This window comes from Piliocolobus tephrosceles, chromosome 6, assembly GCF_002776525.5.
Source record: "Piliocolobus tephrosceles isolate RC106 chromosome 6, ASM277652v3, whole genome shotgun sequence".
Lineage (NCBI taxonomy): Eukaryota > Metazoa > Chordata > Mammalia > Primates > Cercopithecidae > Piliocolobus > Piliocolobus tephrosceles.
The window spans coordinates 142,664,262-142,687,300 of NC_045439.1; the positions used below are offsets into that span (position 1 = coordinate 142,664,262).

The 23,039-nt window shown below is 40.6% G+C and overlaps 2 protein-coding genes and 1 pseudogene across 3 annotated transcripts in view; 2 read left to right on the forward strand and 1 right to left on the reverse strand.

Annotated features, from left to right (window-relative positions):
• KIF23 (kinesin family member 23) overlaps positions 1-16,229 on the forward strand; it is a 35,127-nt gene extending 18,898 nt beyond the window's left edge. The window contains exons 11-23 of one of the 2 annotated variants that reach the window (XM_023220722.3): positions 2,996-3,075; positions 3,163-3,282; positions 3,655-3,778; positions 4,087-4,245; positions 5,766-5,923; positions 7,413-7,586; positions 7,817-7,996; positions 8,276-8,587; positions 12,318-12,569; positions 13,847-13,929; positions 14,122-14,203; positions 14,713-14,783; positions 15,600-16,229. In XM_023220722.3, coding sequence (XP_023076490.1) covers positions 2,996-3,075; positions 3,163-3,282; positions 3,655-3,778; positions 4,087-4,245; positions 5,766-5,923; positions 7,413-7,586; positions 7,817-7,996; positions 8,276-8,587; positions 12,318-12,569; positions 13,847-13,929; positions 14,122-14,203; positions 14,713-14,783; positions 15,600-15,615 — 1,811 coding nt within the window. In that variant the 3' untranslated portion in view covers positions 15,616-16,229. The remainder of the gene's footprint in view (positions 1-2,995; positions 3,076-3,162; positions 3,283-3,654; positions 3,779-4,086; positions 4,246-5,765; positions 5,924-7,412; positions 7,587-7,816; positions 7,997-8,275; positions 8,588-12,317; positions 12,570-13,846; positions 13,930-14,121; positions 14,204-14,712; positions 14,784-15,599) is intronic. The other variant, XM_023220723.1, reaches the window with a different exon arrangement.
• LOC111548393 lies at positions 1,980-2,853 on the reverse strand (annotated as a pseudogene).
• Positions 16,230-20,482: 4,253 nt separating the features above from the next.
• RPLP1 (ribosomal protein lateral stalk subunit P1) lies at positions 20,483-22,918 on the forward strand. Its single transcript, XM_023220721.2, has 4 exons — positions 20,483-20,707; positions 21,333-21,407; positions 22,538-22,655; positions 22,800-22,918. The coding sequence occupies exons 1-4, from the start codon at positions 20,636-20,638 to the stop codon at positions 22,877-22,879; spliced, it is 345 nt and encodes a 114-aa protein (XP_023076489.1). The 5' UTR covers positions 20,483-20,635; the 3' UTR covers positions 22,880-22,918.
• Positions 22,919-23,039: the final 121 nt, after the last annotated feature.

Consider the following 23,039-nt stretch of genomic DNA (forward strand, 5'->3'; position numbering starts at 1 on the left):
TACCATACTTGTAGAATGTCAGCCTTTAGAAAACAAATAGCTTTTATTTATTCCAAAAGTCTACGGGGCTGCAGCAGGAGATAAACTGTTAGGTTGCAGGGCTGTATGCCATGGATGTAGGGTGAAGCCTGTGGACCTTTCCTGGTATAGTATTTCTGAAGGTATAGCACAGAGAGAATTACAGAGAAAACCAATTGCATTGAAATGTGTTTTAAAAGTATTCTTAAGTTTTTCATACAGTAATTTGTGTGCTTCTTTATTAATACCTTAAAGACACAGCAGCAGGTCTGATTAAATAAATGCAGGGTAATGATGAACATAAATATCTTGATGAGCAACAAACTGTAACGTGCTATAAAAATATCTGTAGTTTGTATTGATACCAATTACAGGTACTACTAATGCTGTGATTTTTGGCCTGCATTCATAATTGAAGGAACTAGTGAATTCCAGTTAGAGTTTGGTAAAAATAAATAATGTAATTTATTTTCCATCTAAGTATGCAGACACCCCATAATGTTCCCCCGGACAACGTCGACCTCAAGTTAAGAACCCCTGACCACTAGGGAAAACTATCAATGGATTATTTTGTGAGAGATTTGAAGTTGCAGGGAAATCTGTTAATAAGAACATGTGTTCCTGAGAGCACAGTGGAAGAAGAAAGAACATTAGGAGTTTGGGTCAAGGAAAATAAATCATGAATCATGGAATATTGCAGAGGTACAGATGAGTTCTCTATTTTGGGAGTTGTATCCAAGATCCTCTGTATCCTTGGGAGGCCAAGGGTAAAAGCATAATCGAGTTAGCTGACCTCAATCAAAGTTCCATAATGAACTCATTCTCATGGGGTCTAATCAGATGAGAGCTGCATTCTTGAAAGCTTGCTTAGACTGTTAGACTTGCCTTGGCTCAGAAATCCAAATAAGAGCGGTCAGAAGTAACAAGTATGCCACCTAAGAAATCCTTGCTGAGATGTAGAGGGGACAGAGTTAGCTGATTCCAAAGACATTTGACCGTTAGAAACAGCAAGAGAGCCCTTGTAGATGCAGGGAGAGCTTCAGACTCTTGCATGCTTCCTATGAAAATCTAATACCTGGTTATCTGAGTTGGAATGATTTCATCCCAAAACCACACCCTCTAAGCCTCAACCCATCTGTGTAAAAATTGTCTTCCGTGAAACTGGTCCCTGGTGCCAGAAAGGTTGGGGACCTGCTGCTTTAGAGAATATATTTTATTTATTTATTTATTTATTTATTTTGTTATTTTTATTTTTTAGCCACATAAAAGGCAGCACACTTATTTGGAAAACAATAATTTCAAAATCATTTCCTGAACTCAGAATCGATGGGTCAGGGTAGACACCCTAAGTACACAGGTGAAATCTTCATTAATTGTTCACTTATTAAGTACAAATTTAAATTAATGGATTGTGTACAGCAGTGTTTTTCCACATTTCCCTGATAAGAATCATTTGGAGTGCTCTGTAAACACAGCTTCACTGGAGATTAATCCCATCAAATTGATTTAGTGGCTCTGGGATAGGCCAGTAATTTGGACATTTTTATTTTTACAAATGCTTCCTGATGATGACCAAGTCCAAAGAAATTTGAGAAACACTGATCTGGAACATAACTTTCAGTTTTCTCTAAAGTTTTTAAGTCTTGAACTACTGATCATCTTAGAGGTAACCCACCGAAAAGTCTTCTCCAATCCAGTTTTATGAAAGAAAGCTCTTTAGAACATTTGGTTTGATAAAAGTTTTTCAAAGCACCAGAAGTATTTTACTTTGGCTTTTTAAATTTCTGGCCCATCCGTTCTAGTTCATGTTTTCTTGAAGAATCCATCTTCTTTGAGTTGAGCCATAGCAATCTAATCATTTTAAAAAAATAATTGGTTTCTTATTAAAGGATTGTGACATTTACTAGCCGTTGCTTGCTTTTGTCTTGCTCCCATCTCCCTGAAACTTCTTAAGAAATGACTCAATATTCTGGCCTTTCCACCTTAAATCTCATACTGACCACGCCGTGTATGCCAGCCTGGATCTCTTCGTTTTCTTTAACTGGTCCAACTCCCTTTGGTGTCCCGGTCAAGATAATATCTCCTTCTTCCAAGGTCATGATCTTAGAAACATGGTTGATGATGTAGGGGGATGGAAAAAATCATGGAGGATGTCTCACCCTCCTGTCTTGAGTTCGCCGTTGGCTTTGAGCCACAGCCTCAGGTTGGGAGGATCAGGGATTTTCTCCTTGGGCACAAACGTGCTGACCGGGCAGGAGTCCGTAAAGCTCTTAGCCAGAGCCCAGAGCAGCCCCTTCTTCTCACACTCGTCCTGCACGTCCCTGGCAGTCATGTCCAGGCACAGGGCATAGCAGCTAACGTAGTCCATAGTTGTGCGGCCATGCTTGCCCATCACCACGCCCAACTCTAGCTTGTGTTGCAAGTTGGCGACTGTACGCGGGCATGTGGATGGGCGAGCCCTCAGGTGTGTAGGCCATGGACAGTTTCAGGAACAGCATGGGCTCATTCAACACCACGCTGTCATCTCCCTGGCGTGGTCCCCGAAGTTCCTCCCCATGCAGATGATATTCTTCCCCACCCCAAGAAGCGGTACAGTGGCCGGGGGTCGCCATGATTCCTGCCAATCCCTAGAGAATATATTTTAATATGAGGATATTAAACATCTGTATCAAAGATATTCCTTCAGAGAATTTAGGATTTGGAAGAAACCTTATAGTCATTAACTGTAATGTTGCATTTTGTGGAAAATCCTGTTGATAGAATCCCTGAAGGATGGCTGTTTAACCTTCCCAGAAATACTGCTATTGAAAGAGAGCCTGGACCATGCATAGACATCTCTTTATATTGAGCCACAAAAATTTGTTATTTATAATTTCTATCTAATAGTTATTTGAAGTTGAGATTTTATAGGCAAACAGAACACTTTAGCTACTATATTGTTGTTCTAAAATAGCGTCTATATATATTTTTCTGTCAGGTAATATTAATCAGTCACTAATGACGCTAAGAACATGTATGGATGTCCTGAGAGAGAACCAAATGTATGGAACTAACAAGGTAAGCAGCAGCCTTCTCTGATCTTTTGTATAGTTTCATTTGTGTGCATTTTTTGTGTAACACATTTGGATTTGAATGTCTTTGTAGATGGTTCCATATCGAGATTCAAAGTTAACCCATCTGTTCAAGAACTACTTTGATGGGGAAGGAAAAGTGCGGATGATCGTGTGTGTGAATCCCAAGGCTGAAGATTATGAAGAAAACTTGGTAATTTTAATGTATTTGTCCTATAAAGTCTTGAGTTTTTCTCGGGAAAACAGTTATTTGGATGAGAAGAATGATATTTTGAATGTTTTATAAATTGATAGAGAACCATTGATTGTAGAAGTAAACTAGGCTTGGTGTGGTGGCTCATGCTTGTAATCCCAACACACTGGGAGGCTGAGGTGGGGTGATCAGTTGGGCCTACCTGGGAGGTTGAAGCTGCAGTGAGTCGTGTTCATGCCACTGCACTCCAGCCTGGTGACAGTGAGACTGTGTCTCACATAAATGAAAATAAGCACTCTTTGTTTCATGTAGTCATTTTTGGGACTTGGATATCCTTATTTTTTTTTAAACTCCATTTGTTTTGTGTTTTAGCAAGTCATGAGATTTGCGGAAGTGACTCAAGAAGTTGAAGTAGCAAGACCCGTAGACAAGGCAATATGTGGTTTAACGCCTGGAAGGCGATACAGAAACCAGCCTCGAGGTCCAATTGGAAATGGTATGATTTGGTGTCGTATCATTTGTCCACTCATCGGTCTGTCTCTTTCTCTCTTTTTTCAAAAAAATTATTTCATATAAGAGAAATGTTTACATACCTTCCGAAGAACCAAGCACATAATAATTTGAGCAAAATTTAAATGAGCTTATTTTGCATACTATGATTCTCATTTTTAGGGAAGTAAACTTATATCAGCTCAAGAAATTGCAATGATTAGTTGGACTGGGGCTGTATTCAGTGTTAAACTTGTTTAAATAAGCTCTTTCTCTCCTATGTAACTTTTTGTAATTTTCTGTAATTCAATACAGAACCATTGGTTACTGACGTGGTTTTGCAGAGTTTTCCACCTTTGCCATCATGTGAAATTTTGGATATCAACGATGAGCAGACACTTCCAAGGCTAATTGAAGCCTTAGAGAAACGACATCACCTACGACAAATGATGATTGATGAGTTTAACAAACAATGTAAGGGCAAAACTATTTGCAATAATTTTATTTAGTTAATTTTTTGTTTTGCTTTTTTTTTTGAGACACAGTTTTACTCTGTCCCCCAGGCTGGAGTGCAGTGGTACAATCTTGGTTCACTGCAACTTCCGCCTCCCGGGTTCAAGCGATTCTCCTGCCTCAGCCTCCCAAGTAGACTACAGGCACATGTCACCATGCCTGGCTAATTTTTGTACTACTAGTAGAGACGGGGTTTCGCCATGTTGGCCAGGCTGGTCTCAAACTCCTGACCTCAAGTTATCCGCCCGCCTCGGCCTCCCAAAGTGCTGGGATTACAGGCATGAGCCACCACTCCCAGCCAGTTTGCAATAATTGTAACTTCTGAAATTGAATGTATTTTCAATGAATCTGAGTTTATATGGTAGATTTCATCTTTAAGGAAGTTAAAGAAAATTATCTCTTTGTACCTTTGAAGCACTCAAGGCATTGTTTGATTAGAATGACAAGGGATTTTTCCACAGCTCTTTTTTGTATTCTAAGGAAGTCAAAAAGAAAAAAGTGAGCGTGTGTTCTTTCTTTTGTTTTTTACCAACAGTGATGGAGACACAAAGAAATATTTTTTAGTTTCCCCTGTCTACATAGTAGGGATTGTAATTGTTTCTATTTCAGGATGCGTTGTAAAAATAAATAAGATAAAGTATTGAAATCCTGTAGAACAGGTAAACTCTGGTACATAGTGAATGTATCTCAGTGAATGAATGTATCTACTTTTTGTTTTTTTTGAGACTGAGTCTCACTCTGTTGCCCAGGTTGGAGTGCAATAGTGCAATCTTGGCTCCCCGCAACCTCCATCTCCCAGGTTCAAGCAATTCTGCCTCAGCCTTCTGAGCAGCAGGGATTACAGGTGCGTGCCACCGCACCCAACTAATTTTTGTATTTTTAGTAGAGACGGGGTTTCACCATGTTGGTCAGGCTGATCTCAAACTCCTGACCTCGTGATCCACCCACCTCAGCCTCCCAAAGTGCTGGGATTACACACATGAGCCACCACGCCTGGCTCTACTATTTTTATTATCATTATTCATTTGAATCTTTACCAAAAAGTTGTGAGATAAAGTGGTATTTAAATTTCCATACTGAAATGAAATTTGCTCAGAAATATTAATTAACTTGCCTAAGTCATAACTAGTAAGTGATGTACCAGGGATTTCAGCTCAGGTTTAATTAATCCCAAATGTCGTGTTATTTCTATTTTGCATTTGTTGTTGTGAAGCAAAGTACCTGTAAGGATTGGGAAGAGAATGTTATAGTACACAATGAAAGACTTGACTATTTTTTTTAGCATTTAACAGAAAGCTTCTGTGACTATCTTGTCAATTTGAGAATTAAGCTCCTGATTTCCCTCTAAACTTGTTTTCTCCTTATACACTGATTCTCACAGAGATTTGCTGAATAACTACATTTTATCTAGTGTCTGCTAACAAGTTGATATCATTGTTTTAGAACTGGTGTAAAACTTGGCCTGTATGTTTTTGTTTCAGCTAATGCTTTTAAAGCTTTGTTACAAGAATTTGACAATGCTGTTTTAAGTAAAGAAAACCACATGCAAGGGAAACTAAATGAAAAGGAAAAGATGATCTCAGGACAGAAATTGGAAATAGAACGACTGGAAAAGAAAAACAAAACTTTAGAATATAAGGTTTGTTTTGACATTATTATGATAGATGTATGTGCTGGTGTTTCAGCACTGGTCTCTGAAGGAGCTATTATGCTCCAACGGGCTATAAATGCTGCTTATTAAGAGTTCTTGATCGGGTGCGGTAGCCCACACTCGTAATCCCAACACTTTGGGAGGCTGAGGTGGCCAGATCATCTGAGGTCAGGAGTTCAAGAATGAGCCTGGCCAATATGGTGAAACCTCATCTCTACTGAAAAAGTACAAAAATTAGCTGGGTGTGGTGGCGAGCGCCTGTAATCCCAGCTACTCAGGAGGTTGAGGCAGGAGAATCACTTGAACCCAGGAGGTGGAGGTTGCAGTGAGCCAAGCTTGAGCCATTGCACTCCAGCCTGGGCGACAAGAGCCAAGACTCCGTCTCAAGAAAAAAAAAGGTTTCTTAGGCTGAGTGCAGGGGCTCATGCCTGTAGTCTCAGCACATTGGGAGGCCAAGGCAGGCAGATCACTTGAGCCCAGGAGTTCCAGACCAGACTGGGCAACATGGCGAAATCCCATATCTACAAAAAAATTAGCCAGGCATGGTGGTGCACACCTATAGTCCCAGCTACTCAGAAGGTTGAGATGGGAGAATAGCTTGAGCCTGGGAGGTTGAGGCTGCAGTGAGCTGGGATTGCACGACTACACTCCAGCCTAGATGACAGAGCAAGAGCCTGTCTCAAAAAAAAGTTCTCAATTGCTTATTTACTAATCCTCATCCCATGCTAAGGAGGAAATGTGAGTGAAATGAAGAATCATATGTTCTTTAATTTTATGAGAGTTTTAACAGTTGAAAAGGATATTCTCTGACCCAAACAAGGGAGCTTTCTAGAGCTTAGCTTTGATTGTAGCTTGCTTTTTGATTTATTAGAAATATTTCCTTAGTATGCTGTTTTTAATGAGATAAATGATTAAATGAAATGATATAAAAGTGCCAGCATAGTGCCTTGAACATAACAGATACTCAGTAAAGCTTAATTTGATCTGTATTTGGTTTACAAATCAGATTTTAAAAGTATAAACTCAGGATTAATCTCTTACTATGGGGTAGAAGGGAATACCATTTTGTTGAGAAGCATTGCAGCACTTTGTAATATGTTTGTTCTCTCATTTACAGCGGGTCATTTAGAGGTTTGGTGGGGGTACACATTCATAAGAGAAGTTAGTCTCAACCAATATAGTTTTTTTTTAAATTCTGAAAATAGCCTAAAAACTAAATTTTAGGCCTTAATTTTAGAAGAAAGTAATTTTCACATGAAGTTAGTTATAAATGTCTTTGGGTGAGGAACTTGTTTAACATGTTTTCATTTCTGAGAATAGGGGTGGGAATTCAGATGAAATGTTAGAGAAAAAAGTGCTTTCTCCATGATTTTTCTTTCCACAAATATGCTTGCATAAGCAAATTAAGGAAGATTATTTTATAGTGACATGAAATGTTTATATGCCAAATATTGAACATAGTGGTCTACCTTCCTAGATTGAGATTTTAGAGAAAACAACTACTATCTATGAAGAAGACAAACGCAATTTGCAACAGGAACTTGAAACTCAGAACCAGAAACTTCAGCGACAGTTTTCTGACAAACGCAGATTAGAAGCCAGGTTGCAAGGCATGGTGACAGAAACGACAATGAAGTGGGAGAAAGAATGTGTGAGTATCATTTGGGTAGTGCTTGTCTCAGAGTCGGATGATTTATTTTACATTGTAGTTAGGTTCAATATTTTGAATTATTGTATTTGTGGTAGAGTTTTGGTGATGGTTGTTAACTCTCAGGAAGAATTGGAGAACTGTCATTTTTAGGAAATAAAGTGATTGGGTAATCTGGTGTACTCGTTTGCTGTGATTGAATGATAATATACATTGCCATTGATAATCTGTAGGAGCGTAGAGTGGCAGCCAAACAGCTGGAGATGCAGAATAAACTCTGGGTTAAAGATGAAAAGCTGAAACAACTGAAGGCTATTGTTACTGAACCTAAAACTGAGAAACCAGAGAGACCCTCTCGGGAGCGAGATAGAGAAAAAGTTACTCAAAGATCTGTTTCTCCGTCACCTGTGCCTGTAAGTTATTTGTAATTGTGTAGTAACTTTGTACTACAGATATTTTGTTCAGATTAGATGACTAGTTCTATGAGAATTTTTACATTTTTATAATACTTACATTTCTGAAATTTCTCTTTAAAAATATTTTAAAATTTAGAATAAACACAAATTTAGCACAAAAAATTAGTACAAGTAATTATTTGTAATGTTAAGTCTTCATGTGCTAACATTATAGAAAAGTAATGAATTGTTTCAGTTTTTCAGTCTTGCTCATTAATTTTTCTCCAATTTTTCTAGCTTTCTAGTAACTATATTGCTCAGATTTCCAACGGCCAGCAACTCATGAGCCAGCCACAGCTACATAGGCGCTCTAACTCTTGCAGCAGCATTTCTGTAGCTTCCTGTATTTCGGAATGGGAGCAGAAAATTCCTACGTACAACACACCTCTCAAAGTCACATCTATTGCAAGGCGTAGGCAGCAGGAGCCAGGACAAAGCAAAACTTGTATCGTATCAGACAGAAGGCGAGGGATGTACTGGACTGAAGGCAGGGAGGTGGTTCCTACATTCAGAAATGAGATAGAAATAGAAGAGGATCATTGCTGCAGGGTTAGTGCCAGTATTATTTTAACGCATTGTAGCGATAGATTTTATCTTCTTTGTTTGTTGTAACTTGTGTCTGAAAGTTCATTGGAAAAATGGTTGGGCTATAGTATAAAGAAGGTCTAATTTCTCAGTTAATTTGAAAGATTGACTCACTGAAATTGAGGCCTGGCTCTTCATCTGAAAAAGCCTAAACACATCTGGCAGCAGAAGTGTGTTTAGTGAATACAGGTCAATTTGGTGCATCCCAGAGTAGTGTGAGCTTTTCAGTTGCATAAGCTAGTAAGCTTTGCACAAAATTGGTGACTGTGTTTTAAAGCATACTTTCCATATTTTTCTTTTGGTTCCCCTTCCCCAAATTAGATTTTTTGTACCTCCTTTCGAGCCCTAGTTTTAAAAATTGTTTTCCCAAATTTTTATTTTGAAAAATTTCAGACCCAAAGCAAAGTAGAAAGAATAGTATGGTAATGTCTTTCCCTCCTTGACTAAGTTTACCAGTTGTTACTTGATATAGATACATAAACTTTTTCCCCCTAAGCCTTGTAAAAGGAAATCACAGACTTAGAGACACTTAATCTCTAAGAATAAGGACATTGTACTACCTAGCCACAATCTTTATCACATCCAAGAAAATCAACATTAATTAAATAATTATCCTCTATTGGGACATTATGCAGTTGTCCCAAAATCGGCTTTTCTTTTTTAAGACAGGGTCTCACTCTGTCACCCAGGATGGAGTGCAGTGGCATGTTTATGGCTCACTGCAGCCTCAGTCTTCCTGAGCTGAAGTCATCCTCTCACCTCAGCCTCCCGAGTAGTTGAGACTACAGGCATGCCACCACGCTGATTTTTTATTTTCAGTAGAGACAAGGTCTCACCATGTTGCCCAGGCTGGTGTTGAACTCTTGAACTCCAGCAATCCTCCTGCCTTGGCCTCCAAAGGTGTTGAGATTACAGGCAAGCCACTGCACCCAGCCAGCTTTTTCTTCAATCCATGATATGAAAGTGTATGCATTGCATATTATGATTGTCTTTTCTCTCTTTTAATATAAAATAGTCTCACCCTGTCCCCTTACTTTTTTTATTTTTATGGTATTGACTATTTTCACTGAAGAGTCTAGGCCAGTTATTTTAAAACTACTGATTTCCATGCCCAATAAATTGCTTTTAATCGAGGCATTTATCTCAATTAACAAGGACTTTGTCTCACATTCAAGGGTATTTAAATAAATTTACTTTCATATTTCTCTTCTTAAAGATAAAGGTAAAGTTTCTTTTGAATCTGAATAAATGGACCAAGTTAATGTTTGTGAATTTTATATTTAGTAAAATCTTAACAAAGCTCTTTTAGAATTTTTCTTCTAAATCTTACAGTTAACGTTTACTTTAGATTTTCTTATGTAAGTCAGGGTATAGATGAATGTTCATTTAGGTGGCCCAAATTCCTGATTATTAAGGGATGGTGATGAATCCCAAGTTATTTACCAGGGAAACCGATGATTCTAAAGTCTCTTAAGTTCTTTACAGATTTTTCCTTAAACATTTTTAGACAGCAAATTAGGTAAATGGTCATTCTGACCAACTCTAGTCAGTCATTTTATGACAGTTTATAGGCTGAAAACTATTCAAGCCTTGCTTATGCCTTGCAAACAGTAATGAGATATCTAATTTGGCTATGAGATATTTAAGGGAATTTACTAGAGATTCTTACGTGAAATCAAACTATTTAGAAGTGCAGCAGAAAAGTTACTATAAGGTTAGTATCTGTGCGTCTAAGTTTGTTGGTCAAAAATTATGTCAGGTGGACTAAATTTATACTTGAGTGAGGAAAAAAATTTAAATATTTATTTCATAAATGCTAGTAGATCATATGGATTATCATCTTTCTGAAGCTTGTTTCATCATATGTTTACTGTTAAATGTTTGAAGAAAACCCTCGCTTTTGCTAAATGGTAGATAATAAGGACCAGACTTTCGTGTTCAACATTAAATAAATCATTGTCAGAATGAAATGTTTCCTGTTTGTCTTGAGGCTCAGCATCTTTAATGGCAAACTGTATTGCCCATGTCTTAGAGCTGTCACTAGTGCTGCATTTGTATGACTATATAGGGAAAATGATTCAGTTCCTCAGATGTGCATTTTGAAATCGAGGTCTTCATACTTGACTAGCTTTGACGGATTTGGCCTGTGATAGACTTTTTCCATTTGCTTACAGTTTTGTTTTTTGGGGTTTTTTTGTTGTTTGTTTTTTGTTTTTTTTTGAGATGAGGTCTTCATCGGTTGCCCAGGTTGGAGTGCAGTGGCGTCATCTAGGCTCACTGCAGCCTTGACCTTCCAGGCTCAAGCAGTTGTTCTACCTCAGCCTCCTGAGCAGCTGGGACCACAGACATGTGCTATCACACCTGGCTAATTTTTAAGTTTTTTGTAGAAATTTACACAAAATTTAAATTTTTTGTAGAAATTTGTAGAAATCACCCAAGATCAAAAGACACCCGAGAAATTCTTCTTACGTTGCCTAGGCTGGTCTCGGGTGATCCTTCTCCTACCTCAACCTCACAAATGTTGGAATTACAGGTGTGTGCCACTGCACCCAGCCCCGTTTTCAGTTTTACAAACAGGAGATGTTCATAAAACACCAGAGATAATCCATTGCTTCAAACTATAACTATGGCATATATGTGAAATATTATTTTCTTAGGCTGAATGTGCTTAACTTAACTTTCCCAGAGTTACATGACATTTGACTGGAAGCAACTTGTTTGTTTTTGAGGCAGGGTCTCATTCTGTTGCCCAGGCTGGAGTGCAGTGGTGCGATCTTGGCTCACTGCAATCTCCGCCTCCTGGTCTCAAGTGATCCACCCACCTCAGCCTCCTGAGTAGCTGGGACTACAGGCACGTGTCAGCAAGCCCAGCTAATTTTTTTGTGTATTTTTTTGTAGAGTCTGGGTGTCATCATGTTGCCTAGGCTGGACTTGAACTTCTGAGTTCAATTGATTCCTCCACCTCGGCCTTCCAAAGTGCTGAGATTACAGGCATGTGCCACCATGCCTGGCCTGGCAACTAGTTTTTTATTGTATGGTAAGAGACTGATTTGACAGTGTATTATTTATTTGTTTCTTGGAACCTGTATGAAATGTTTGGGGGAAAAATTAGTTGGTATATTGTAGGCCATTATTGTATTTGAACTTTTCATAAGTTCTATTATGAGGTTTTAAAATCTTAACTGAAAGCACTCAGAAGTCTTTCACATTTCTTTAATCATTTTATTCATATGGTTCTTATTATACCTTATGTTCTTTGGATTGTATTCTGTTTTGTTTAGAAACCTAGAGAATGTATAGGGCTTTCATTCATCTTATTGAAGATTTTAACAGAGTTGTGGACATAATAGATTACCTCTCAATAGCAGGGATAAATAATGGTGTTTGATCAAAAATATGAAATGAGTTGTTTGTCCTGAACGACCCCCAAGCAGGAAAGACTTGCAGCATTACCAGAATTGTTTCTTTTATCCTTTGTTGAAAGGAAAACTCCCAGGTAGAATGTGTAACATACAAGTTGGTGTTAAAGATGTTTGTTGGTTTTGTGTTTAAATGCAAAGATGTTTAAATTACTTGCATAAAATATTTAGCTTTGGAAAGGTTTGCTATGATACTGTCATCAACTAATGTAGCTGAACCTGCTGCACTTCTAATAATACCCTTTAATTAATTATGGGTTATGCTTGTTTCTCAGTTCCTCTTTCAACCTGATCAGAATGCACCACCAATTCGTCTCCGACACAGACGATCACGCTCTGCAGGAGACAGATGGGTAGATCATAAGCCCGCCTCTAACATGCAAACTGAAACAGTCATGCAGCCACATGTCCCTCATGCCATCACAGTATCTGTTGCAAATGAAAAGGCGCTAGCTAAGTGTGAGAAGTATATGCTGACCCACCAGGAACTAGCCTCCGATGGGGAGATTGAAACTAAACTAATTAAGGTAAACTAATTTTCACGGGAGCAAAAAATATATTAAAAAATTCAACAAAAGTCCATTTGTCCTGCTACTCCTTTGGTGACACACAGGCAGTGTCAACTGGAACATCAATGAGTATTTGATATAACCTTTTTGTTAGCAGAAAATTAGTCACTGCTTAGGTTTTAAGTCTGCCAACCTGGGACTAAGTATGCTTTAAATAGGTGTAGATTCTTCCGTTTCTTAGAATTCTAGATCCATGATGTACTTTAATTTTTTAAATGACTGTATATTTAGCTTTGGCCACTACTTAAAAAGTAAATCTAGGCCGGGCGCGGTGGCTCAAGCCTGTAATCCCAGCACTTTGGGAGGCCGAGACGGGCGGATCACGGGGTCAGGAGATCGAGACCATCCTGGCTAACACGGTGAAACCCCGTCTCTACTAAAAAATACAAAAAACTAGCCGGGCGAGGTGGCGGGCGCCTGTAGTCCCAGCTACTCAGGAGGCTGAGGCAGGAGAATGGCGTGAACCCAGGAGGCGGAGCTTGCAGTGAGCCGAGATCCGGCCACTGCACTCTAGCCTGGGTGACAGAGCGAGACTCCATCTCAAAAAAAAAAAAAAGTAAATCTAAGCAAAGAACTCCCATTGCTCTCTGTCAGTTCAAGATAAAAAAACAAAAACAAAATAAAACAAAACCTATGTTAAAATTTGACCCATCAGAATTACTCAGTGTTGAGCTGCCTAAAGCTGTTTTCCAGAAAGAAGAGACTTGCTTGCCTATAGAAGAATACTCCTTTGATCATAGAGTCAGTGAATAATCAGGAAAGTAAAAGATAATACCAAAAAAAAAAAAAAGCTTTTTATTTCAAGTTCAATTTAGAGTTTTTGTTCTTATTATAGTTAGCTACAAATGAGACTATACTGTCATTTGAAAATGGGCAACAGGGGCCACTCAGAGAAGAAGGTACCATGCCTTAGAGCATGTAGAAATTTCCAGCAAATTTCTTGATCCTTAGTGCAGTTTAGTTTTTAAATTACAGGTAGAGCAAAAGGAATATTTTTTTCTGCAATTATGAATGTTGCTGATTACATTGTATTGGACTTCTTTTGTTTGTGAGAGATACGTACTCAAATTTCTAAATTATTTTGATAGTACAGACTCAGCAAGTACCAAGTACTATCTGATTTTTTGGATGGGAATTTCTATAAAATAGAATCATGAGAACAATTTGAAATATACATGTGTGTTTTTCATTTGGGTGTATCAATGTATAACAGTGACCTTTTCTTTTGGCTTTAGGGTGATATTTATAAAACAAGGGGTGGTGGACAATCTGTTCAGTTTACTGATATTGAGACTTTAAAGCAAGAATCACCAAATGGGTAAGTAACCATCAAAAATCTCTGTATAAAAGTTGGTCATTTTCTTAGCTGCTCATTTTTTGAGGAACAGAACAGCCTGTGAAATGTATCATTAATTCTCCAAAGGGATATAGATAGTATTTCCCTACTTCTAATATTTTTCCTCTTCTTAGATGCAAAAATAATTGTTGCATCATGTTTCCCCTTTTTCAGTAGTCGAAAACGAAGATCTTCCACAGTAGCACCTGCCCAACCAGATGGTGCAGAGTCTGAATGGACCGATGTAGAAACAAGGGTAGGGGAAAAATTAAACATTTCTCTGCTTACTAAAATTAGGTTTGTCACGTTTTAAACCCCACAGCTCTAGATTTTTATGCTCTTTGAAAATGCTGAGGTATAATCTCACATTGCCAGTGCACCATGTAGGCCTATTCCTAGAATAACAAGAATCTACTTCATCAGGAACCCCCTTGCAACTGTTACTCCTGAGGAGAAGCTCTTGGAAAGAACATGGGAAGGTAGGGGTCAGGAGGCTAAGCTATGGCCTTAGCCACCAACTCTCTTCACGAACTTATCTAAAATGAGATAAGTTACCTAGATGATCTCTAAAGACGCCTTCTGACTCACAACATTTGTGGCCTATGCCAGAAATTAATTACGAGTGACTGGTGTTTTAACGTAAGAGTCTTTGCTGAACTAGAAAGCAATATTGCATTTCACCTAGGTGTAGAGCCTGCTAAATAACTGTGTTTTACAGACTATTGAGAGGAGCTGATCTTTTTCGTCTTGTGATTTTCCTCTCAGTGTTCCGTGGCTGTGGAGATGAAAGCAGGATCACAGCTGGGACCTGGATATCAGCATCACGCACAACCCAAGTGAGCACTGACTGTAACTGGGGTCTTGCTGTGTGCTTTTTTCCTCCTCTGGTCTTTACGTTATTCTACCATCTATCCACTTGTTGTTTAGAACAAATATATGGTTTTGGTTTTCCCCTCGGACTATCTGGGCCCCCACGGGCAGACTGCAGTAGGCAGCTGGAATGCCGAGAGCCTCAGAAGGCTAGATAAGAGCAATCAGAGCTGCAAGGCAGGCGGTGGTGGAAGATTGGTGGCTCTTGTTCATATTCTGCCAACCCTCATAAAGCTTTCTGAGGCCGAACTGAGAGTACCTCTAAGGAAGGAAGGCTACAGGCTTAAGTTGGGGACTAGACAGCTTTGTGTAAATCATTGTTTACTGACTTGCTTCTTGGTCTTGGTGTAGCATTAAGTGTTCACTAAAGTAAATAACACTGAATGGAAGAATTTATAGTAGGGAAGGAATTGTACCTTTTTCTCTTCTGTTAAACTCATACTCAGGAGTCTGACCCAGTCTTTTTCCATATTTTAATAAAATCCCTTCTTTACAAATACATACATACATATATATAAAATGCTATAAACATATATATATGTATATATTTTACATTCCACATTTTAAACATTTACATTCCTTAGTGAGCAATTTAGAAAATTGTTGCAGCAGGATAAAGATGGGAAATCCTGTTTTCTAAATTTAATACTAAGATAAGCATATTTTATAAAAGTTGTTTGCTTTCTCAGAGGGACTTCTCAAAGGCCTTCTAAAGATTGATTTGCTATGAATGTGTTACTAATTGCAAAGTTCAACTCTAAGTGCTGGTTGTTATGTTTTAGGCGCAAAAAGCCATGAACTGACAGTCCCAGTAGTGAAAGAACATTTTCATTTGTGTGGATGATTTCTCGAAAGCCATGCCAGAAGCCGTCTTCCAGGTCATCTTGTAGAACTCCAACTTTGTTGAAAATCACGGACCTCAGCTACATCATACACTGACCTAGAGCAAAGCTTTCCCTATGGTTCCAAAGACAACTAGTATTCAACAAACCTTGTATAGTATGTTTTGCCATATTTAATATTAATAGCAGAGGAAGACTCCTTTTTTCATTGCTGTATGAATTTTTTTATAATGCTTTGTTAAAATATATTTCATGTATACTTATAAACTAATTCACACAAGTGTTTGTCTTAGATGATTAAGGAAGAATATATCTAGATCATGCCTGATTTTTTATTGTGACTTTTCCAGCCCTGGTCTGAATTTCTTAAGGTTTTATAAACAAATGCTGCTATATATTAGCTGCAAGAATGCACTTTAGAACTCTTTGACAATTCAAACTTTCAAAATAAAGATGTAAATGACTGGCCAATAATAACCATTTTAGGAAGGTGTTTTGAATTTTGTATGTATATATTCACTTTCTGACATTTAGATATGCCAAAAGAATTAAAATCAAAAGCACTAAGAATTACGTAGTTTTGTGATGGCCGTTCATTCAGCACGTCCTCCCAGCACCTGGCACAGTGCCCTGCATTCACCTGGCACTCATTATTTGTGGGACGAATTGAAAGAAAGCACTAAAAAATATACAAGATAATATATTAAATGGACAATGCCTTTTTTTATGTGACAACCATAATTATCTACATATTAAGTATGACTTCTAGACATTTAAACAAAAAACATAGTTTGGGAACAACATAAATTAGAAAAAATACTGTTGAAACCATGGTGAAATATCCCATTGCACGGGTGAACACACATTTTACTTGAATTTAATTTGGATTTCTTTTGGGGCTGATCTTTTTTTTTTTTTTTTTTTTTTTTTTGTGAGGTGGAGTTTCACTCTTGTTGCCCAGGCTGGAAGTGCAATGGCAACGATCTTGGCTCACCGCAACCTCTGTCTCCCAGGTTCAGGCGATTCTTCTGCCTTAGCCTCCCAAGTAGCTGGGATTACAGGCATGCACCACTACGCCCAGCTAATTTTCTATTTTTAGTAGAGACAGGGTTTCCTCATGTTGGTCAGACTGGTCTCGAACTCCCAACCTCAGCCACCTGCCTCAGCCTCCCAAAGTGCTGGGATTACAGATGTGAGTCACTGCACCTGACCACTTTTTTTTTTTTTTTTTAACTAAAATGATAGTTTAATATTTTGTTATTCATAATAAAAGTGTGATATTAGTCCTTCCCAAAAGCTGATTCAAAAGTTAAGGGAGAAGACAAAATGCACTAGTCACTCACAGTATAGTAGTGAACAATGTCGTGTGTGTGTGTCTGTGTGTGTTTTGGGGGGGGGGGGGGCTGGAGTTTTGCTCTTACTGCCCAGGCTGGAGTACAATGGCGCAATTTCAGCCACCGCAACCTCTGCGTCCCAGGTTCAAGCAATCCTCCTGCCTCAGCCTCCCCAATAGCTGGGATTACAGGCATCTGCCACCAGGCCCAGCTAATTTTGTATTTTTAGTAGAGACAAGGTTTCTCCATGTTGGTCAGGCTGGTCTCGAACTCCCAACCTCAGGTGATCAGCCCTACTTGGCTTCCCAAAGTGCTGGTATTACAGGCGTGGGCCACCACACCTGGCCTATATGGGTGTTTTTAGAATGCTTCAGAACACTAAACGTTAAATTGCTATTGTAGTAGATACAGAATTTATTTCTTGATTTTCTTGTTTCTTTTTTATTTTTAATTTTTTTTTCAGAAACAGGGTGTTGCTCTGTTGCACAGGTTGAAATGCAGGGGTGCAATCATGGCTCACTATAACCTCAAACTCCTGGACTCAAGTGATCCTCCTGCCTCAGCCTCCCAAGTAGAGGTAGTTGGGACTACAGGGGCTCACCACCATGCCCAGCTAATTAAAACTCTTTTTATTTTTGTAGCGATGGAGTCTTGCTATGTTGCCCAGGCTGGCTTTTTTCTTTCTTTTTTGAGATGGGGTCTCATTCTGTCACCCAGAATGGAGTGCAATGACATGATCACAGCTCACTGTAGTCTCAACCTCCCAGGCTCAAGCAATCCTCTCAGCCTCTTGAGTAGCTGCAACTACAGGCAAATGCCAGCACATCTGGCTAATTTTTTATTTTTTGTAGAGATGGGGCCTTGCTCTCTGGCCTTGTCTAGTCTCAAACTGCTGGCCTCAAGCAATCCTCCCAACCTGGCCTCCCAAAGTGCTAGGATTACAGGCATAAGCCACTGTAGCCAGCCTGCTTTTTAAATTATTATTTAACAGAGACAGCCTGGGCATGGTGGCTCACACCTGTAATCCCAGCACTAGAGGATGGCTTGAGCTCAGGAATTCGAGACCAGCCTGAGCAACATGCTGAAATCCCATCCCTACAAAAAATTTAAAAATTAGCCAGGCATGGTGGCACATACAGGGGAGGCTGAGGTGGGAGGATTGCCTGAGCCTGGGAGGCAGAGGTTGCAGTGAGCTATGATGGCGCCACTGTGCTCCAGCCTGGGCAATGGAATGAGACCCTATCTCAAAAAACAAAAAACACAAAGTAATAGGGGCTGGGTCTCACTATGTTGCCCCAGGCTGGTCTTGAACTCCTGGGCTCAAGCAATCCTCCCGCCTTGGCCTCCCCAAAGTGCTTCAATTACAGGCATGAGCCACCATGCCCTGTCCCAGCCCACTTAAAAAAAAAAAAATTTAGCCGGGCGCGGTGGTTCATGCCTGTAATCCCAGTACTTTGGGAGGCCAAGGTGGGCGAATCACCTGAGATTAGGAGTTTAAGACCAGCCTGGTCAACATGACCGTTTCTACTAAAAACACAAAAAATTAGCCAGGTGTGGTGGCACGCAACTGTAATCTAAGCTACTCTGGAGGCTGTGGCAAGAGAATCGCTTGAACTGGGAGGCAGAGGTTGCAGTGAGCCGAGATTGCGCCATTGCACTCCAGCCTGGGGAACGAGCAAAACTCCGTCTCAGGAAAAAAAAAAAAAAAAAAAATTTAAATGGCTTATTGCATAGTATTTTCAAAATATTAATGGGAAATTTTTACTATGATAGGAGAATATGGAGCAGTGGAGTTTGTCTGAAGTAACTGCTGAATGTACTAAGTCCATCAACAACACAAAAGGAAATGCATGAGTATTGATGTTTTGCTTAGCTACTTTAATAGCTGTGGTTAGTGCTTACTGTTTGATACCCTGTAAAAGTGTGTATACGTGGAGAAAAAGATTATTTCCTCAATGACCACGAAGTGCCGCTTGCCAACCAGATCAGTTTTTTTTTGTTTGAGACGGAGTTTTGCTCTTGTTGCCCAAGCTGGAGCGCAATGGCACGATCTCGGCTCACTGCAACCTCTGCCTCCCGGGTTCAAGCGATTCTCCTGCCTCAGCCTCCCTAGTAGCTGGGATTATAGGTGCCCGCCACCACGCCCAGCTAATTTTTTGTATTTTAAGTAGAGAAGAGGTTTCACTATGTTGGCTAGGCTGGTCTCGAACTCCTGACCTCAGGCGATCCACACGCCTCAGCCCCCTAAACTGCTGGGATTGCAGGCGTGAGAAACCGCGCCTGGCGGATCAGTTTTTTAAGTACACTGCTGGAAGCACAGTATTTTGGACTGACTCATTGTAGCTTTGGAAATATTTGGATTTTTAAATAGCTTTAACCTTTCTTAACCAAAATTCCACTATAATGGCTTCTTAGATTTGGATGAAAACTCAATAGCTTTGTTTTTAAAAGGTTTGATAGCTTTATAAAAACTTCTTTAAAATATTCGGGATATGAAAATATTTGTTTGTAGTTACGATTGACCCAAATAGGACTCCAGATTGGTGGATTCCAATAGAAATGTTTCACCAGAGATGATTATTAAATAATGGGATGGACTAAATAAAGAAGGTTCCCGAAAAAAAAAAAAAATCTTGAACTAACTTTCCAGTAAACGAAGCAAATTCCACGAGCAATGTAAAGACTATTTTTGAAGGTAGGAATTTACATTGGATTCAGATAACAAATAACAGGTTGTATACGATTTACCCATAATCCCCCTTCCCCGAAGCACTAGGCGGTGAAATTAGGCTTCTGGATTCCAACTCCATGCTCCACCGCGCGGAACTATGCAATCTTGGGTTAGTTACCAGGTCTAAGTTAGGTTTCTAGATTCCAAATCCACGCTCCACCGCGCGGTAACTACACCATCTTGGGCTAGTTACCGACTCTAAGACTTAATTTTGCCATCTGCAAGATGGAGATAACATCCAACTCCTGCGGTGTGAGGATTACGTAAATCCTTGTAGAATGTGGCTCAGTGACTGGGATACAGTAAGCGCTCCACGGCTACTGCTATCATAATGCTGTTCGTTTGCTCTTCCTCCTCCATCTACCTATCTCACCCAAAGCCCTGCGCTAAGCAGGGAACTGCAAGGTGGGACGCAGCCTTTACCCTCAGGGTCAGCGCCGGCTGGGAAGGCCGCGACCTAACCAGGAGATTACGAACAATGTCACCACGGCCACAGCGGAGCTCCTGCCAAGTCAAGCAGCTCATGGAACCAACGGGGGCGAAGACCGAATACCTACGTAACCCTATCCTAAAAGTGTTTTTAACCGTCTCAAGTCCTATACATTTACCTAAATAAAGAGAGACCGTATTTGTAGGCGCTGAGACACTTTCTCAACAGGAAGAACGAATCAGGCGCAGCGCGCAGGCGTCTTCAATCGGTCTTGGGTCCGCCTCTTCCGTCCGGTGCGGGCGCCGATTGGTCCGCGTGGTCACATAAGAGACTGCGCATAGGCGCGAGAACCCCTTTCCTCAGCTGCCGCGAAGGTGCTCGGTTCTTCCGAGGAAGCTAAGGCCGCGTTGGGGTGAGGCCCTCACTTCTTCCGGCGACTAGCACCGCGTCCGGCAGCGCCAGCCCCACACTTGCCAGCGCTATGGCCTCCGTCTCCGAGCTCGCCTGCATCTACTCGGCCCTCATTCTGCACGACGATGAGGTGACTGTCACGGTAAGTGCGGGCGCGAGTCGCCCGGACTGCCTGTGGGCGGCGACTCCCAATTCTCCATGCGGTTCCCGGCTCCAGGCCGTTGGGCCCAGCACTTCCGGCCGGGGCCTGGCCGCGAACACAGGCGGCATGGGGCGGGCGCTCCTCGGCGCTGGGGCCTCTCTCGCAGAGCGGGACCTGGGCCCCCGGGACCACGTGCGGGCCCGGGGGGCGTGGAGTGCGCTCCGGCTCCAAGATCCTTCGTGTAGAAAAGCTTTTCCGCAGCGCTTGGGCACCCTGACCCGCGCCTCGTTTCTCCCAGGGACACTTACTTGGAACTCTTTCGGTATAATTGCCTTGAGTTCCCCGGGTCGTGGAGGATAGCGCCCGAGCTCGGCTCCACCTTCCAGGCCTTGTAACTTAAAAATAGCAGCGTGACTCAGGCAAGTCCCAGCCCGTGAAACAGCAGTGATGGGCTCGCCTCATTGCAGGGCTCCTGGCCTACATCTCTTTTGCTTGTGATAGAATATTTGAGCTGGTTAAACACGTCCTGTACACTTTTTATTGAGTGACTTGCCTTTGACTTGCAGCGTTTTGGAGATATTACATACGCTACGTTTTGATGGATTGACGTTTTTATTTGTTGTAGGAGGATAAGATCAATGCCCTCATTAAAGCAGCCGGTGTGAATGTTGAACCTTTTTGGCCTGGCTTGTTTGCAAAGGTAAGGTGATGGTGGCAAAGCGATGTGGTAAAGCCTGCTGATTTACGAGGGCAGGTGTACATGCCGAAGTACCTCCAGCAGTGCCATAAGGCCCCACATGTCGCTGGGTCTCCTAGGTGTATTTGGTTGCATTTATATCTCTAGGAGCTAATAAGATTTCAGTTTCCCAAGTCTTACGTTTCCTTATGAGACTCTGGTTTCCCTTTTGCTCTGAAACCATGGTCAAAAAAAAAAATCTGAATCAGGTCATTTATTCCCAAAAAGGATCACCTGGGAGATAGGTACTACCCATGTTAAAGTTGCAAGCAAATTCTTGCATTAAACCTGTGGTTTAATGGACATTTGGGTTTAGCGGGCTTCATTGACACAGTAGGTACTATGTGTTGGGATATAAAAGACTAATAAAGACGAGGTTCCTGGTCATGGAGCTTGCACTGGCTATATTCCATTGTACAGGTTACTTAATCTCTGGCAAGTTAAGCTGATAGCATCTAACTCCGGGGTTGTGTCCTCTAAGAGAGTTTTGAAAGATTGTAAACATTGTACCTATGTCACCTTTAACAGGCCCCTTTTGAAGTCCTATGTTTGTTTAGTAGACTGAAAATTTGAGCTCACTGTTAAGAGGAGACATGGAACTGTGGAAAGAATATTCATTTGAGTGTTTCAGGAAGTTTGGATTATTTTTTTGCCAACATGTTATTTGTAAAAGGAGGGAAATCAGCTACCTCAGGAGGTTCTTAACATATAGGAATGTAATTATCATATTCAAAGCTGAACAGTAGTGTGTTGCCCTGTCTAACCGAAGTTTTGGCTGTTAGCAAAGAAAAGCCAGTGTCTAGGGTATTGATTCCAGGACCTTCCACTAATAACAAAATCCGAGGATGTTCCATCTCTTATATAAATGTATTTGCATATAACCTATGCACATCCTCCTGTATACTTTGGAAGTCTACATGTTTGGTACGCATGCTTTTCCACTGTTGAAACCATGGATGTGGAACCCACTGTATATAGTGTTAGGGGTTGATCACTGTAACCTGGAAGGGGGGATACTTTTCGTTTTTGGTGCGTGAGTGCTGTGTAACAAGGACAGAACTGGGCATTTACCTATGCATGCACATGTATTGCAGGCCCTGGCCAATGTCAACATTGGGAGCCTCATCTGCAATGTAGGGGCTGGTGGACCTGCTCCAGCAGCTGGTGCTGCACCAGCAGGAGGTCCTGCCCCCTCCACTGCTGCTGCGCCAGGTAGGAAACATGGAGTTTTTAGTATTGGGAGGAGTGTAGAGATTTAGGGGAAAAAAATAGTATTATAGGTAAAATTGCCGCTAATTTTCCACAAGCAGATGATGTATGGAAATCCTAACACCTGACTGACTGTTTTTTTTCTAGCTGAGGAGAAGAAAGTGGAAGCAAAGAAAGAAGAATCCGAGGAATCTGATGATGACATGGGCTTTGGTCTTTTTGACTAAATCTCTTTTATAACGTGTTCAATAAAAAGCTGAACTTTACTGCTGTTGGTCTTACCCATAGTTTGGGAATGCGCTCTGCAAAAATGGTGTCAGTTTTGTAATGTTGGCTTTCAGTCTATTCTGCCATGACACAGGCTGGATTTTCTCTGCCACCATTGCC

Bases quoted from the DNA above. Each gene is read 5' to 3' on its own strand.
- RPLP1 (XM_023220721.2), top strand. From the start codon at position 20,636: ATGGCCTCCGTCTCCGAGCTCGCCTGCATCTACTCGGCCCTCATTCTG. The intron at 20,708-21,332 runs GTAAGTGCGGGC...TATTTGTTGTAG, and splicing joins ACGATGAGGTGACTGTCACG to GAGGATAAGATCAATGCCCT. The intron at 22,656-22,799 runs GTAGGAAACATG...TTTTTTTTCTAG, and splicing joins CTCCACTGCTGCTGCGCCAG to CTGAGGAGAAGAAAGTGGAA.